General features: G+C 40.3%; 1 protein-coding gene across 1 annotated transcript in view; it reads right to left on the bottom strand.

The window, feature by feature from the left end:
• Window positions 1–17,288, bottom strand: part of TGFBR3 (transforming growth factor beta receptor 3) — a 108,092-nt gene that overhangs the window by 39,453 nt on the left and 51,351 nt on the right. Inside the window, exon 4 of the mRNA XM_063165730.1 lies at window positions 8,672–8,809. Within this exon, the coding sequence (XP_063021800.1) occupies window positions 8,672–8,809 (138 nt within the window). The remainder of the gene's footprint in view (window positions 1–8,671; window positions 8,810–17,288) is intronic.

The following is a 17,288-nucleotide window of genomic DNA, read 5'->3' as shown; positions in this document are numbered from 1 at the left end:
ACCTAAAGCCATGATGGAGGTAAATGTACCAGGAGGAAAAGAAGCAGCATCCTTCATATTTGTATCTGAGCTGTACAGCATCAGACCTGTGTAGAACATGTAGGAGAGGAGTGTATCTGCTCAGAATAAAATGAGAATATTTGAACCAACTACTGGAGCAGCCTACAGGGAGATCAGAGTCAGCTGGTGTTTATTGATATTGTACTTTGACGTAATTTCATCCTCTTACAGAGGAAAAATAAAGCCACAGATGGAGAAATATCAGGTATTCCAAAACTCAAAAATGCATCTTTTGTTGTTCATAAACCCATATACAACATACTTGAATCATCAAAAGAACAATTCTCTTCAAGTGATTAAGAAACATGCTGCTTTTGAAATTACATGCCACACTTGTGAATCACCTATCAAATTTGCATAGTCCTTACAGCCACAGAGGTGTGATGGTTTCAGGCAATGACAAAATGTTTCATTTTAGTGCTCTCAAGACCACATGCAGTCATCATAAAATTCCACTTGAAGTTCTCACATTTTTGAAAACATACACATGAGGAGCACTATCTTAAATACATTTTAGATTTGAATTCAACTTCCTGGGAGATACTCAGTTTTGCAGCTACCAAAGATCCTTATATAATTAATGCTGTTCAATGTTTTCTCAGGATGAAAGCAGAACCTTACAAGATCAGAGAGCAGACTCTTGCACATCTTTGAATCTTTATATATGTAGGAAGAAGATCCTGGGATTTTCTACCAAAGCTGAATCTGTGTCAAATCAAGTGGAAATTTCAAAATGCCTAAGGAACAGTTACTAGAATGATAAAGAAACAAGAAAATCTGTGGAAAGGGGAAATCTGGTACCAAGGTTTAAGGCTCAGCAGGAGTTTATTAATTGCACACAGGTAACTGCCCACTTAATTTAATAACATCTTAATAGACTCAACATAACACTTGTTTGATATGAGCAAAATAAGGCAGCAGAAGCTTTTCCAGGGATTCTGTTTCAATTTAGAGGCAATTCAGTGGAAGAAGTGAGAGGAGAATTAAAGCCTATCTATGCAACTGCAGCTATAGTTTCCACTGGAATCAGTGACTCAATAACAACCTGTTGTGATTTATTATCTCCACATCACTAACACCAGTAGTCTGCCAAAATCCACTGCCTGCTTCTGTAAACTTCCACTGGCTAAACCCCCTGTTTACTGAAGCAAGCAAAGAAAGGAAGGAGCCATGACCATACAGAAGAAAAAAGACTCCCAGGTGCCTGTTCCAGGTCCTTCAGCCTCCTGCAAGACTGGTTTGAGAATACACCTCAACCACTAAATGCCCAAACAGTCTTTGTTTCCTCACTCTTGAAGGCTGGATTAACTTCAAGTCCACATCTTCCTGACTAGCAGCTGTCTTGGTCTGAAAGTGATGGCGCTGGGCTCCTAGAGGGACCAGGAGGAGGAGGAGGAATGCTTAGGAGCAGTCAGAGGCAGCAATGAGAAAGATCAGCAGGAGATACAAGAGGCAGCATCATCAGATCTGGCCTATCCACACTCCTAACATGAGTTCTGGTTGGAACAATGACCCACAGAGACAGCCCACTCACACAGCTGAAACAAACTCCACACAATAAAGGTTGAGTTCTGAAAGTTGTCTTAAATCACATGGGATCTAGTATGAACTCTGTGACACTCTCAGCAAACCAAGCTCCCCAAAAAAACACCAGCCTTTGAAGTCTCGAGGAAGAAGAATCTAAGGCACAAGGACCTGCCTGGCTTCCCGTGAAATTTACTGGCAACTTGGTTTTCTTGAAATATTTCTGCCCAAGCTGAAGTGATTACAGTGAAAGCAGAGGGTAGCTATAGATCATAAAATTTCCCTATTTTGGGACATCACACATACAGAATGTTTTTACTATACTCTGCATATTCATTTCATGTACTGCATCTTGCTTCCTAAGCCAGAAATAGCAACTCTCTTCTGCAAGGTCTTCCTGAATCAAGCTTTGAAAAAAAAAAAAAAAAAACCAAAAAAACCCCAAAAATCCTCAACCCTCTGGATATTTAAAGATGCCTTACTAGGGTTATTGTACTCTTAAACTCCTTTTACATGCATTATTTTCAAGCATCTATTTACTACTCTGTCATTTTCTGCCATTCCTACTGCTGACCAAATCCTTCTGCTCTTTTCACAAGAATCACCACCCCAGGTAGCCTGAGGTCCCCCTAATATTTCTGAGAATAACCCACTTATATAGACTTTAGAAAAGCTGTATTTTGCCAGAGTTGAAACATGCCAGGAGACAAAGTCTACAGGGAAATTTACCATTGTGAAAAGCATAGTAAGAGTTACTGTTTACTAAGCACTGCTTTTAATTTGACACAAAATTTAATTTTCACATTTTTTCAAAGGCAAGGAAACAGTGTGAGGATGAGAAGGGAGAATATGAACTTTTCCATGTGGAAAAGGGCAACTACAGGATTATTTCCAGCTCCTGAGTAGAAGAACGATGAAGACTTCTTAAAAAAAAAGCAAACTCAGGATTCTACAGTAATGTCAAGCTCCTTTTAAATTCCTCTTCACACTGTTACACAACACTGAAAATCTATGCTTTTACTTTGAATAGTGAAAGGTCACTATTTATACCAAATTTATCACTAGTCATGCATTTCCTATCCTTCCTCACTCTTCTCCTAGCAGAGCACTCTGCTCACATCTGGGTCTGTTTAACCAGTGATTGGAAATTTAGCCTCCTGATTTCCCGTTAAATACTAGGCACAGGAAAACAAATAGCACTTGTTTTTCAGTGAATTTTGTCAGTCATCCAAACCTAGTGCAAACCATAGAACAGCCTGTGGTTTGGTGGCAGTGACCCAAAATTTGTGAACCATATTTTCATGAAGTGAGAGGAATAAACCAGCAATTGGCTAAAGCAATAAGAACATGGATTTATTTTCTTAGAAATACAAAAATTACTAATAATTAAACTCTTCATTCTATCACTTCATCTTCTTTAAAGCTTTTATCTTGTCAAATCTCAAACCAAGAGCAAGTGATCTGGTTTTGTATTTATCATTACTGCTCTGGCTTCCTCCATTTCACTACCTTAACCCACACTCACTCCTAGCTCTTGCAAGGAAGGTTATTTGTTTGCATAAGTGTTTTCTTATCAATAACTTTTACTCATTCAATTGCCTGAATGACTAACTCAGAGAAAAAGCTGAAGCATCACTTCTTAAATCACACATTATATAAAATCACATATGTAGATATTTAAGGGGGGGTTGGATCTTTTCTAACAGGAAATCACAAAGGATTGGGATCTTTTTTCATTGATTTAATTCTCACTACTTTCACTTGCTGAGTAAAGACATTCCTAGGCTATAAAAGCAATTGAAAAAGCTACCAAATATAAAGAAAAAAAAATTACTTTCTGAGTAGCACCTATAAAACCTTTCTGTGCAGTTTCATAAAACTTCTGGTTTTCTGCCAAGACATGTTCGCAATAAACTAGCTTTAGGGAAGGAGAGAAATGACGACTTGATGGGAAGGAAGGAAACTATTTTGCTGTATGAAAACCTAAAAGTGGGCTGGTGGAAGAGGTCTGGTAATGTTTTTCTGCAATACTGACTTGCACCAAGATCTCAGGTAAAAGCAGTTTCTACAGTAGTTGTCTAGCATACATAAAACTGTGATGTCATAATCTAACCAGTCTGATCACCTGTGAACATGTCCTTCAACTTGCTCTCCCCCTCCCCTTTATAATGCAATTTTGGCATTTATTCCCTGCAGAGGAAAAAAAAAAAATGTAGCACAGATGAGAAGCATTCCCCTTGCTGAACTGAACAGAGCTTCCAACCCATGCAATGCTCTTGAGAGGGATGAACCCAAAAACACTTGAACAGAAAGGGCCCAATTCCCAAATTGTTGTATTTCTGTGACATGTACAAATATAAAACCAGACCAATATGACTACATGCACCAGGAACTGAAGTGATGATTTACAGTTACTTAGGCCAGGCAGTCCATGCACTAACCCATTTCAGGTATTTTTGGACTGAAATGCCATGATACTAAGGTACATTTATTTTTAACACAATGAAAATAAACTCCAAGCTTATTTTACTAGAATTACAATAATTTCACAGCATCACCTACTTCACCCATCAATATACAGCAACTCATGCAGAGTCTGAAAATAACCTGTCCATGCTAAATGTATTGTTAACACCACACTAGGCAGACACCATATATTCTTTTCTCTTTCTCGTGCACACACAGAAAATTTTTGTCAGGTTTATATCAAGATGCCCAGATTTTCTCTTAAGACTACTCACTGGTGTTCTTTCTGATTTATAGATGGGGAAGCACCCTGAGAAGCAAAATGACAACACTGGAAACAGAACAGTGAAGCACAACTGCCCTTAGCAGCCATGCCCTGTCATGAAGGCTTCCCTCAAAGTACTGTCACTCTGAGAGAATCACTGTGCTTCCATTCAGTGCCACTTTGGAAAAAACTCTTCATTAAAGAAATTCTGATGCTAACCCAATACAAACTTTGGTTTATCTGGGCATGCTACCTAATTTTAATGACAATTTATTCCACTGTGAGTTTAGCCACCAGCAGGCATTTTGTGAAAATGAAACCATGAGTTGTTTCTATGAAGATAGAGCACATAAATCACTGAGTGAAACTGTGCATTACATGATAGAAATAAATGCAAAACCACACATATACACCAAATCTACATGTCCTCACTGAAAAAATGTTTACCAAGAAGGTAATTTGTGCTTCCCCCATACTACAACCATGCACCCAAAGCCTGGATTTTCTCTCACATTCATTTTAAGCTTCTTAACTGATGGAAGACCAGGCTGAAGGCAAAAAATCTATGCTCAAACGATGTGATAAGAAGTTAAACTCCAGCCCTACTCAGTAGTACTGTATTTTCCCAGGTTTTTGGATATGTGCTGATACAAGCTTTAAATCTTTTCATCCTTCCCTGGGGCAGTTTAGCTTTAATGGAAACTCAAACCATAAATTCACAGAATGAAGGAAACAGACCATTTTGCTGACGAGGCCACTGAGAACACACAGCCCTAACTCTAGCCTCTTCTCCAGTACAATCACCATTCAAGCTCAGTGTGCCTTGGTTTCTCCACCTGTACAGTGCTAGCAGCACTTGTGATCCAGTTCATCATCTGCTCATATCCTGGAGACACCTTTGTTAGAAATAACCTTGCAACTTATAATACAATTAATTTTTAATTTTTATTTAGTTACTTACTCAAAGCACACATCCCTGTAACAGTTTGAGAACTTTATTATGATACTTTACAAGGAAAAAAAGAGCTAATATTAAAAAGAAATAAAGAGTTAGGACTTTACTAATGGTTCCATGATCATTTCACTACAAACTTGGATCTGGCTCTAGCAGTGTGGTCTTTATCAGCAGCAAGTCCCAGAAGTTGTCATTTAAATTTCTTTACACTACCTACCACTCTAACAAGGATTTAATCAATGAAAGTCATTGCAATTCATACTTTACATACAGTATATTAATAAAATGGTGAATGAATGTATTGTTTGGAAAGTCTGAAGGAAAAGCTGGAAAGTCAACTAGTATCTTGCCTGAGGCTTCCATAGAGACAGACACAATAGTTATGACACTCCTGTGGTATGCTTGCCATGGAATTCATGGGCACTAGATAAGTTTCTTCTAATTCTAAATCTTTCATGATTCAACATACTCAGTCTTCTGTTCTGGCTATACATTTAAGGAGACTGAACAAGTCAGAGCCACAGAGCTAAGTATTTTTAAACAAGGGCTAAGGAAGCATGCTCTGCACTCTGCAGCCCTTGGAGCTGCTATTTACAGTCCTAGGGTCAGTTGTCTGGAACTCACTGAAGGCTCTGGCACAGAGGCAGGGAACCTCTCAGCAACTAGGGCAAAAGCAGGATATCCCTCTGCCCCACAGCTTACCTAAAACAAGAACCCCTGATTCTGGAAAAGGACAACCTTTCCTAGGATACAAACTCAGGGGATACAAATTAGCACAGCTCAACACAGGCAAACAGCTCTCTGCAGAACTAGAGCCCCTTGATCTCTGTTTGGCATACTGCACTTGCCTACAGGTGCTGCCAGGACTTCCTCCACATTTTTCATGTTTTCTGTGCCACATGATTCTGTGCTGTTTTTTTCAGAAAGCTTTTGGGAAAACAATGTATTTGTCCTTGTGAGCAGAGTGGAACTGTGGAAAAGCAACAGATGGTGACCACATTTAAAGTTGTTCAGCCCATAACCTCATGGCTTATCACCCCGAGATGCCCTGAGAAACAGGGCCATGAAAAGTGGGAAGGCTGATGAATCCATGGTAGGAGGCTGAAGTTAGCTTATGTTTACAGCAAAAACATCACCTTAGGGAAAGAACAAAATGAACTTTAGGAGTGAGATGGATGACAGACACTAAAGTGGGAGAGGTAAAGGTGGATCAGTACTCTGGCATTATGCAATCTTGTTCTTTGAGCTCTTTGTAGGAAAGCAAAATAGAAACCTTAACATGGTGGAAGGAAAATTACACAAATTCTTACAGCACTTAAGGAGATCCAAAATTGTTATGGAGAGCTAGCTATTCAGATGGATTAGGGATGGGTTAACAGTTCAGTCCCTTGCAATAAAAAGGCAAGGTCCCATGGGCAGCAGCATTATCCCAGCATCACAGGCTGGCAGGATGGCACCAGGCACACAGCATCCAGCCCTTACCATGACCAGCAGAGATTAAGAGTTGGAGTTGTGAGAGGAGGTATTTGATTTGAGTCCCCCCAATACTGCTGCAAACCTGCAGTGCCTACCAGGTATTCCTGCCCCACCTGAGAAACAGTACACCCCTCCCTGCAGCATCAGTGGCAGCATCAAGTTCACCATGGCAGTTCTTGAGGTCAGGCAACTTCTTGCTTGGCAAGATCCATGACTGCTGCTGCTCACCTCTTCAAGCCTGAGCTTGTAACCAGAAGCACCTGAAACAGTTTTCTGCAGCAAACACTTATCTAATGTTACAGTTTTGGCAGCCAGAGCCTCAGGCACATCCCTATTGCTCCTATGCCTTAATGCAGGCTGCTGAAACCCCACTGAGACAAACCAAGCAAGCTCAGCACCATCAGCTGAGCAGAAATGCATGAGTCTCAGCAGGCCATCTCTCCATTCCCTGAGCAAGATAAGGGGAGAGGGAAAATCCTGGGTGCAGAAGAAGAACACAAACTAGCTGAACAAAAACTAGCTGATAGGAAATAGGAGTGATGATGTGTTGCAGGAGAAGATCAAAACTAAACTGGAAGTAAGTCCAAGGCTTTATTATATGATGAAAGATCCTGCTTCTTTTGTCCACAAGAGGAATGAGGACTCGTTACACTGTTGTTGCACATGTTGTTCCTCAGTCATTTCCTCAGCAGACCAGAACTGTACTGGTTGCATTAAGGACACATAACAGGAAGATAACAGTCATGAGTCTCCAAAACACCAATGAAAAACCTAAGATTGTAAATACCTTAGAATAAAAACAAAGCCATATTCTTTGCACCAATCAGTAAATACACTGGAAACAGGACTGAGTCCTTTGAAGTTCAAAATATCAAGGCTACTCCTACTCTTATATGACAGCTTGATGACAGGAAAAAGAAAAACAATTCCTGAAAGCTTGTAGTGTCCAGCAAGTGACAGAACTCTTGGTGCCCTCCACCATGTCACCACCACACCAGGTCAACCGAGAGAGCAGTGTCCCTTCTCAGAGTTCTAATGCTGCACCACAGTGCATCCTCCTGTCCTGCTGATGCACAGTGACACAGCTGAGTTCCCCCTGGGTGCTGCAGAAACAATCTTGCCTACCACTGTCAGCTGTGCTGGAGGAGCAAAATTAAGCCTTGTAAGGACACTGCTAAAAATAATCAAGTTCAGTCCTGCAATTAGAGTTGAATATAGTGAAAGCTGCAACTTTCATGAAGACAACTCATGATTAGACATGATGTCATGCATTAAAAATTTAATCCAAACAACTTGTCTGTTTCACTACAAATAGCAAACTTGAATGTCCTGGCAAACTGTAAGGACATGATTTACAAATACTAGGTAATATTTGGATCTTGCATTATAAGCAGTGCTCCAGCCTTTCTGAGAAATAAAAATTACTTCATTCTGGGCTTAGCTTGGTCATTTCAATAGACCAAAACTTCATCAGAGACATAAACCGTAGCTGGACATATTAAGCTCAATGGATACAAAATTTTGTTTTGGTCACAGACCACACAATTAGCATCCACTCTTAATATTTCCAATAGCTCTGAGGCTTTTTGCTTTATGGTACTGTTAGACTTCCAATCTGCTATAACCTCACAGCTTTTTGAACTCTAATGGCTGTTAGTATTAATAGTTGTATGACATGCAGATTCTGAAAAGCAGTTTTGCTTTCCTTTCCTTAAATTCACATAACAAGTAATTGGCTACTTTTTCCAAACTGCTTTGCCCTACCATCTAACTGTTCCCCAGAGCCCTACAATGAAACTTGACCCTCTCTTAACTTTTTTTTTTAATCTAAAGTTTGAAAATTTTCCAAATGAATACCATTAACTCCACGCTTATGTGACAAGCAGCTATGACAGAGAGCAGGCCAGAGGACTGTGTACACTTACAAAGAAAACTCTTCGGATTCCAGGTGCCAATCTTTCTGTTTTTAGCTTCCAGACCAAAGGCAAAGGAGAGTTGAGAAGAAACACCAGAGGCTTCTGATGAATATGCACTGATGAAATTGGATTCAAATGTAATGTGACCTACAGAAAAACACAGAAATATGTGAATACTTCCTGGAATTTGAAACAATGAATCAAAGGTAATTTATATATATACATATTATGATTCTTAGCATTCAGACCTCTTGACTCAAGATTAAAGACTAATCTACTTCCACAAAAGTCAGTCAACAGAACACAGAGAAAATAAAATATGAAATAGTTAACATTTGTGCTCTATGCTTGCAGAGCACTGCTAAAAAGAAAACCTTGGCAAATGCTGATGAAAAATATCTTATGCAAAAGGTCAAACCACTAAGCTGAGAGTTGGAGAACAAGGAGATAAAAAGAATTGCAAAGCAAACTCTGATTGCTGGTTTCTAGATGGTAGTCTACAAGGCTGGCTTAGAGTATAAAACCTCATCTGCTGATTCTGTTAAGGACATATATCTGGCCTGCAAAACAAATAAAACTAAACAAACAAAAACCAGGAGGAACAAATCCAGAAACACAAGCGAGCACTACATTACTTTATGGAAGGAATTCCAAAAGAAATTTTAACATACACTAGGGAAAGAAAATGCCTGTGCTCAGAGGTTAAAAAAATACACAGGGTAAATGATCTGAGCAAAGTGGACATCATGGAAGTGAGGCAACCTGTTAGAAGTGGCTTTGAAACAACCAGTTTGCAGTTGCTGGAAGTCCTTCCTGCCCAGCTCCTCGTACCCCAGCACTGCCCTTCTAGAAAGGGCTCAGTGTTGGAAAAAACCATAACCAAACACACGACAGCACAGCCTGGCCTTTTTTGGCATATACAGACTTGCAATTGATATTACAGTGGTTTTTGTGGCACCTAATAAGCCGTGTAAGCAGTCAGGATTTAGCTTGATACTTCATCCCACATTACAGAAGAAATCTCTAGTGTGCTATGGAGAGATGATCTACCATAGACTGAGCAGGGAAGCTGATGTCCCACCACACTGATGACAGGCAGGTTCCCTGACAATCACAGCTCTTTCTAAAAAAAGTACAGAGGAAGCAAACATGAACACAACCACCAGTTTGAATGGCGGCAAACAGAAATGAGCACAAAGATAATTCACAATTAATTCTGTATCCTGCTAGAGAAATTAAAAGGATATTTGAGATAGAGAAGAGGGACTATGTATAGTTCATTGCATGATTCTTATATAGTGGCAAACAACCATTAGTTTACCAGTAAAGTAAATGGAGATTCATCCAGTAAACTAACTAGATGAAAGCTAGAGACCAAATTGAAAACTAGGTACCTATTACTGTTGAAAATATTTTCCAAAGTAGACAGAAGGGTGGTTTTAGTTTGGTTGGTTTGGGTTTTTTGCTTTGTTTGTTTTTTTTTTTTTTTTTTTCCTTTGGTTGGTTGGTTGGTTTTTTGAGGTTTTTTGAATTTTTTTTTTAATTTTTTTTTTATTCATTTCACCTTGAAAAGTTCACCATCACTATAAGGTCACGCCAGGCCCTGGTCTCAGGTCCAAGACACCCAGAGGACAGCAGAAAGACCTTTTATCACTACTTAAGAACTTGCAAGAAAGCTAGCAAACAGCTGGCTGTGCTCTCACACTAACTGGTAGCAGTTGCTTACATGCAGAATGCACCAGATTCTGAAATGCCACTGACCAAAGGTGTCTCAAGTCCCCACAGTGACAGACATCACATCCCACACACACACCACTGGGAGCACCCAGGACATCCCTGTCCTCCCCTTTGTTAAGCTTGATTAAAGTTGTTGGAAAACTGAGTAGATCCATATTTGTACTAAAGCCAAGCTGCCCTAAAGAAGGAGCTCCTCTCGTGGCAGCAGCTGGGCAGTGACAGCCCTGCCTGCAGGAAGGTCAGGCAGTGCCATCTCCTGCTCCTGCAGCCACCTCTGGCACCACCTGGCCTCTCCAGCACAGAACACATCTCATAAAGAAAACACCAAGTACAACAGACTACCAAGAACCACATTTCCCTCTATTTTCTGCCTCTAAAGTATTTTATTCTTTCTCATTTTAGCAAAGTGCAGGGTGGTAGTGCTCTCAATTCTAATGGGAGGACAGAGACCTGAAATGCCAAACAGTCACATTCTTAGCTACAGAAACTGCTTTGGTCTACCAGCTATAGAGCCAAAGTAGCTCTGTTACCTGAAAATAAGAGAGAAATTATTCATTTTACAAGACTTCTGGTTTGTTGTTCTGTCTAGAAATGGAGAGGTGAAAGTAAAAAGGAAAAAGTGTTTAGAACTACTATTAAATTCATGACAATTAAGCAGCTTTCAGTAATTCTTGAGGCTTTTCAGCTATAATCACTGCTAATTAATAATAAGCTGTTAAAACTATTAAATGTAATTACCTTGTTCTAGGTTTATGTTTTCTCACAAAACAATAAAAGCACTGTAATCTCAGTTTAGTAAAATAGTCCAGTTATATCTTTTGAAGTTCTGATCTCAGAAATATGAGCTCAAATTTCATGATGATTTTTTTCAGCTTCAAATGGCATAAAGTGCATCCAACGTATTTCCAAGCCAAATAATAACTGACTTCCTTTGATGCTAGATATTTATGAAATTACTTATAATATAGTTATGTGCTTAAATAACCAAGAATAAAAACTAGTAACAATGCTCTTGCACTGGCCAACAAGAGGACTCAGCTTAGGCTTGCATCCTGGCTGTGTTTTTATCAGAATGGCAAGTCAATGTAAAAGATATGGCTCTTATTAGAAACTTCAAAAAATTTTTGCTATTTAAAACCTCCATTATTTATTAAAAGCAGGAATGATACAATACATGTAACACACTCTGAAAACTTCATCTCAGAAATAGCTAGGCCGAGTCCTTTGGGTAATAAGGACATGGAGAAGTACCTCTGTTTCAACTGATAGACAAATTTGTTCAAAACCAACATCTATCAGACAAGACAGATGTTTTAGAATTCATGAAGATTTCTTCCTGTTGTTTTAGTCACATGAGAGCACACAGAGCAATCATACTGCCTTAGTGAGAAAATCAGAGACTCTTCGCAACTGGGTCTGCTATCAGACTTTGTAGTTGCTATTCCCTCAGCTTGTAAAATTAAAGATGTATATAATGCATCTTTTTCAACCAAGTTTTTCAAATTTTTCAAGCAAACTGCTGGGGAGTTACCAGCACCCAAGATCTTTACACCAAAACCCTGCTGCCAAGCATTGGGTTTTTTACACTGCATAACTACAGTCAGTGGGTATCACAGGGAAATTTCAGTCCAAGTACAGCAGGCATGGTCAGAAGAGCTCACCAGAGAGGTGGTAATGTGAGAGAGGGTGGTTTGAACTGCAGAGTCCAGGTGAAAGCCTGGACTTTTAATATGCATCAGAGGCATTTAAATGCCTCTTCCCACTCCTGCTTCAGAGATTGAAAGGCTTAACAGGACTCTAAGGTGTTAAAAGTTATGACATCAACACAAGCACAAGTTCTTTAGCTGTGCCTTGCTGAGCTTTCTGCTGTCACAGCTGTGCTCCCACTGACTTGTCCCTTTGCTAAGTTCTGGCATGGCTGCCCCCATCCACAGCACTGCACAGGAAGATCCTCATCCCTACTCTCCCTACAGCAATCTCAACAAAATACCATTTCTGCTGCAGTGTCCCCACTGTGGCTCTAGTTATACCATGTATTAGCTGAGTCCCAAGTGATCCCCCTCCCCGGGACACCTTTCTGTCTCATCTCAGCTCAAGAGCTATTCAAGACACATCCCTTCTCATGGCTACAGTTCACAGTACTTTTAGAACACAACACAAACTGACAAAAGGATACTCAATTGCTTTAAAGCACCAGAAAAAAAGGTTTCTAATTAATAGCACAAAGATAACTACAAATTTTCCCTTTATTTTTGTATTTTCACAGGCAAAATACCTATTACTCAATATTTATGGAAGTCTTGCCCAGAAACTCCATCAGAAACTAATCCTATGTGTGTTTAGTGCTGCAAAAAGTGTTTTGAAGACATGGTGTGAAACTCTGAACTCTGTGAACTCTGTAGTAAAGTTCCTAACTTTTTTCTAAAACTCCCACATAAGCTTTAAGAAAAAAAAAAAAAAAAAAAAAAAAAGAGATCCAAAAAGGGACATCCTCCACCCATTCCCAGATTTTCAAAGAAGCTTATACGGTACACACATTTGGTACTTCTCAACAACATACTACTTGATTCAAAGTCTTCTGCGGCTCAGGCAGGTCTGTGACCATTTTGGTCAAACAACACCAAAAGAAAATTAAACCAGAATCATTAAATGGACTTGGGCATTTTAGGTCACCTAGTCCATTTAAAAAGCTGCTATTGCTTTGCCTATATTACTTTAAAAACATATTAAGAGACAGTATTTTACCCAAGCAGACAGCAACACAACAGTGCAGGAAAATAAGTCAGTGTGGTCCAACACATTCCTCACTCCCAGTGAAGGGCTCATCGGATCACAAAGCCGCTGCACAGCCGACACTTTCATTGTGCAATCGATAGCTAGGCCAGACCTTCTGGGCATGTGTGTCAGCAATGGCTCTCTCAGCAAGGCTCAACTTCAGCAGCTGTTTGTCAGAGGAAGCTCCTCTTCAGACTGGTGTCTGGCCCCCTTTGGCACACACTCCTCCAAATAATACATGACTAACTTGTGAGGAATACAAGGATTTGGTCATAGCTGAAAATGATAGACTTCAGCTATTCTGAAAATGTCAGAACAAAACCTACACGTTCCTCTTTAAAGCATCCAGGTCCAAGGGGGCTGTGAAGCCCCGAGCTTGTGTCCTGTTTGCTGGAATGCATTTGCCCTCCACGGGCACAGTGCCCACCGAAGCTCTGCTGGCACTGCTGAGCCAGACCCTGCTGGTCACTGCTGGCTGCCCACTCTGCACAGCTCCTCCAGGGCTCCAGCAGCAGCAAGGTTAAGGCGGCTGCAGAGGCTCCTGTCCCCAGAGATCAGTTTCATGGAAGGCTGAGGATCACCACAGAAACCAACTACAAAAACAGTCCACGGGCTCCTGCCCCGCTACTCTGCTAAAGCAATTTGTACTACGTGAAAGGCAAGGACACAAATGCTGAAAACTGATCAAAGTAAATGCTGCTGTTAAAGTACCATTTTGTTTTGCTGACTTCAAGGCATCAAATCACAGGCTCTGTGTTTTGCTCTAAAAAGATGAAAGCTAAGTGCCAAGGATTTGTAAGGTTGAATTAACTATTCCGGCATGAAGACCTTCAGATAAATCCATAGCACATTTTCCAAAACAACCATTACAAATCTGTGCTAAAAAGCCAGGACAAAATATGTGGTGTTGTATTGAATTACACTGTCTAGGCTTGGACAGCTGTTCTCTAAAAAAGAAGAAAAAAAGAATTTTAACTCTCAGATCACATAAGTACATTTTCTGACTTATAAGTGATGCAGTAAAGACAGATTTATGACATCTTAACTCATTACTCTGCTGCAAAGATTAAATAACTCATTCAAAGCAGGCAAAATTTAGAGCTGAAATATGAAAATTTACACCTATCTCTGTCCTAAGTGCTTTCACTCCTTTTGTTAATACAATATTTTTAGAACATAGTTTATTCTGATATTACAAGTCAAAGAAATTCATATGGAGAAACTTATTTTTACAGTTCACTTGTGTCTATCAGTATAGGAGATTTGGAATTTCTACTGAAATTCATTAGAACAAAATATAATGTTAGTACATCGGCCGTAATAGAATTCAGTTAAGGATTAATCCATTAATCCAACTCAACTGGTGAGATCTGGTACTGCACCACTTTTCAGAAGTGTTTATCAAGTACTTTGAGAAGGATCCTTTTCTTCTCCAAATAAAAGTCTAGAAAAAGCACACTCTTTAGACAGGGATTGTGATTCAAAATGAAATACTGTTTTTTCTTCCCCCTCATAGTTTTGCTATGCTGCCTGAGTATTGTTTTACAGATTTGATACCAAGCCAGCTATAGTAGATCACAATACCCAGCTTTTGAGAGCCAACAGTTTCTGAGAGAGAGTTTGCTGATTTTTCCAAGAAACTTAAAATATGTTCACATGGTGTTACGGCTTGAATGTAACTTTGCTCTCAGTGTTACATATTTGCATTCTTAAATCAAATGATTGTATAAGCAGGTTCCTAAAAGTGCACAAGATCCTACTGCTTCCCTTCTGGGAAGGTTCTCCAACACAGACTCTTTGTTCAGACAGGGCAAGCACCAATTTTTGAAAACTCACCTCAGCAATCAGAAGATCTGCAAAACAGTATCAAAGAAACCACTAACTGCAGGGAAACTGCAATGGCACTAAAAGCAAGCATTCATACCCACAGAGAGTTACTTTTTCTCCTCCAGAACCCAACCATGTGCCACCTTCCCAGTCCATGCCAGGGACACACCATGCCACCTTCTCTGTGCCAGAGCAGCACTCATGGATGCTGCTGGGGCAGGGACCTGTCCCTGTGGGAGAGAGCAGGGAGAGAGCTGTGATGCACGAGGCACAAGGGAAGGAAAGACCTGCTCTTACTTCCAGGATGAGGCACAACTCAATCCTTAGGGAATGGATCTGAGTCCCAGGTAGCATCTACCCAGGTACATGGGGACTGAAGTTCATTTCCAAGGCTCATGTAACATTCTATTTTAAAATCAACCCTTTGCTTATTTTACCCTAAGTACACGATTGCAAATAGATTGGCATTGCCTGGACCTTCTCGCCCACACAGTACTAGAGAACCAGATTGACTAAACAGCAGTTATAGCTCAGTTTTAAAAATCATGGGAAAGATTCACCTCTGGCATAATTCCACTGAAGCTACTGGCACTAAACCAGAGACAGATGAGGTCCCATACATTACTTCATGGAAGAGAGAATACTATTGCACAATCTCTTGACTGTTACAATCTACCACCCAGACTGGAAAACTAGGCTCCATAAAAAAAGAAGATAAGAAAACAGAAAAGTTGATAAGGACTCCCCAACTATGACCTGTGGCCCACTGCACTCTCTTCATTAAGTAGGTGTTTGAAAACTCCTTTTCCCTTCACCCTCATTTGTCCTACAATAGGGGATAAAGGTCAGGGTGTGCTGTGCTAGACACAAAGAGCTTAAAAGTCAAGTCCTACAGCACATGAACATGCCAACATCCACTAACAAATTATTTTGAATTATGCATGTTGTTCCCATTAATAACGATTCACAGGAAAATCAGAGAATTACAGAACAAGCTGAGTTGGAAGGGACCCTCAGTGATTACTGAGTCCAACTCCTGGCCCTGCACAGCACCATCCCCAAGAGTCACACCCTGTGCCTGAGAATATTGTCCAAACAGTTCTTGAACTCTGTCAGACTTAAGGCTGCGACCACTTCCCTGGGGGTTCCAGTGCCCAGCCACTCTCTGAGTGAAGAACCTTTTTCTAACATCCAACCTAAGCCTCCACTGACACAATTTCAGGCCATTATCTTGGGTCCTGTCACTGGTCACCACAGATAAGAGATCAGTGCCTGGCCATCTCTTCCCCTCATGAGGAAGTTGTAGAATGTCATATGGTCTCCCCTCAGTCTCCTCTTCCCTAGGCTGAATAGACCAGCTGACCTCAGCCATTAAAGGACAGCCCCAAAACATGTGTTCAAGACATGAACTAAACAAAGTCCTTTCACCTTCAGTAGGGATGAAGCATCACCCTTGAGTTTGGCACCTATTCCCTGTAGAGCAGCACATTGTTTTTAATGAAGACCTAAGGCTTCAGAACCAGCTAGAAAACTGACCTGCCCATACACTGACTTCATACTTGTATCTAACAGTTGGGTGAGAGAGAGCCCTTTAGAACAAAAGCCTAAGGGCTTGCAGCACAGTCAGAAATTATCTGTAGTTCTGCCTCCAGCGTAAGCTCTGGTATGTTTCTTGCCCTAGTACTGAATGACCAAGCTGAGGGTCTGTGTAATAGGATGGAATTGCAGCACATTTAGATCTCTTCCTGTGGCTTGTAATTCAGCTGCTCCCCACAACAGACTAAAAAAATCAAATTACAAATAAAATTTAGTACTATAACATTATCAAAGACATCATGTGCCAGATGAGTATGCTGTATGACATTAAACATACTGCTCTGTTCCTGGCAGCAGAGTTGTCTGTGTCTGGTTCATAACTGGTAGTTTCCTGCACCAGTGATACTCGCTCCTCAAAAGTGGAAGAGCAGGCAACCACGCTGGTAAGGTTCTACTGGCAATGCAGTGCCTGTTCAGAAAGCACCACAGCTCACATAGCTTTAAAAAATTCTGACACAAGGAGACATTACAAAACAGTTCTTCTAGCTTCATGAAAACATTGGGCTATTTCTGCCCAGAGCTTACTCACATCATTTATTTTCTGACAAAAACATAGCAAATTAATTTCTGATGTTCCTAAGTTGTTATTCTAAGCTGAAGCAGCCAAATGCTAATAATTTATGCAAATACCCAGGTAATAAAAGCTATTCCTGACACAAATAACCTGGCAAATATGCAGGACAGTTATTGA

The sequence above is a fragment of the Melospiza melodia genome, chromosome 11 (assembly GCF_035770615.1).
Source record: "Melospiza melodia melodia isolate bMelMel2 chromosome 11, bMelMel2.pri, whole genome shotgun sequence".
Classification (NCBI taxonomy): Eukaryota; Metazoa; Chordata; class Aves; order Passeriformes; family Passerellidae; genus Melospiza; species Melospiza melodia.
The sequence above is the reverse complement of the archived record's forward strand: the minus strand, read 5'-3'. Positions and strand labels throughout refer to the sequence as shown.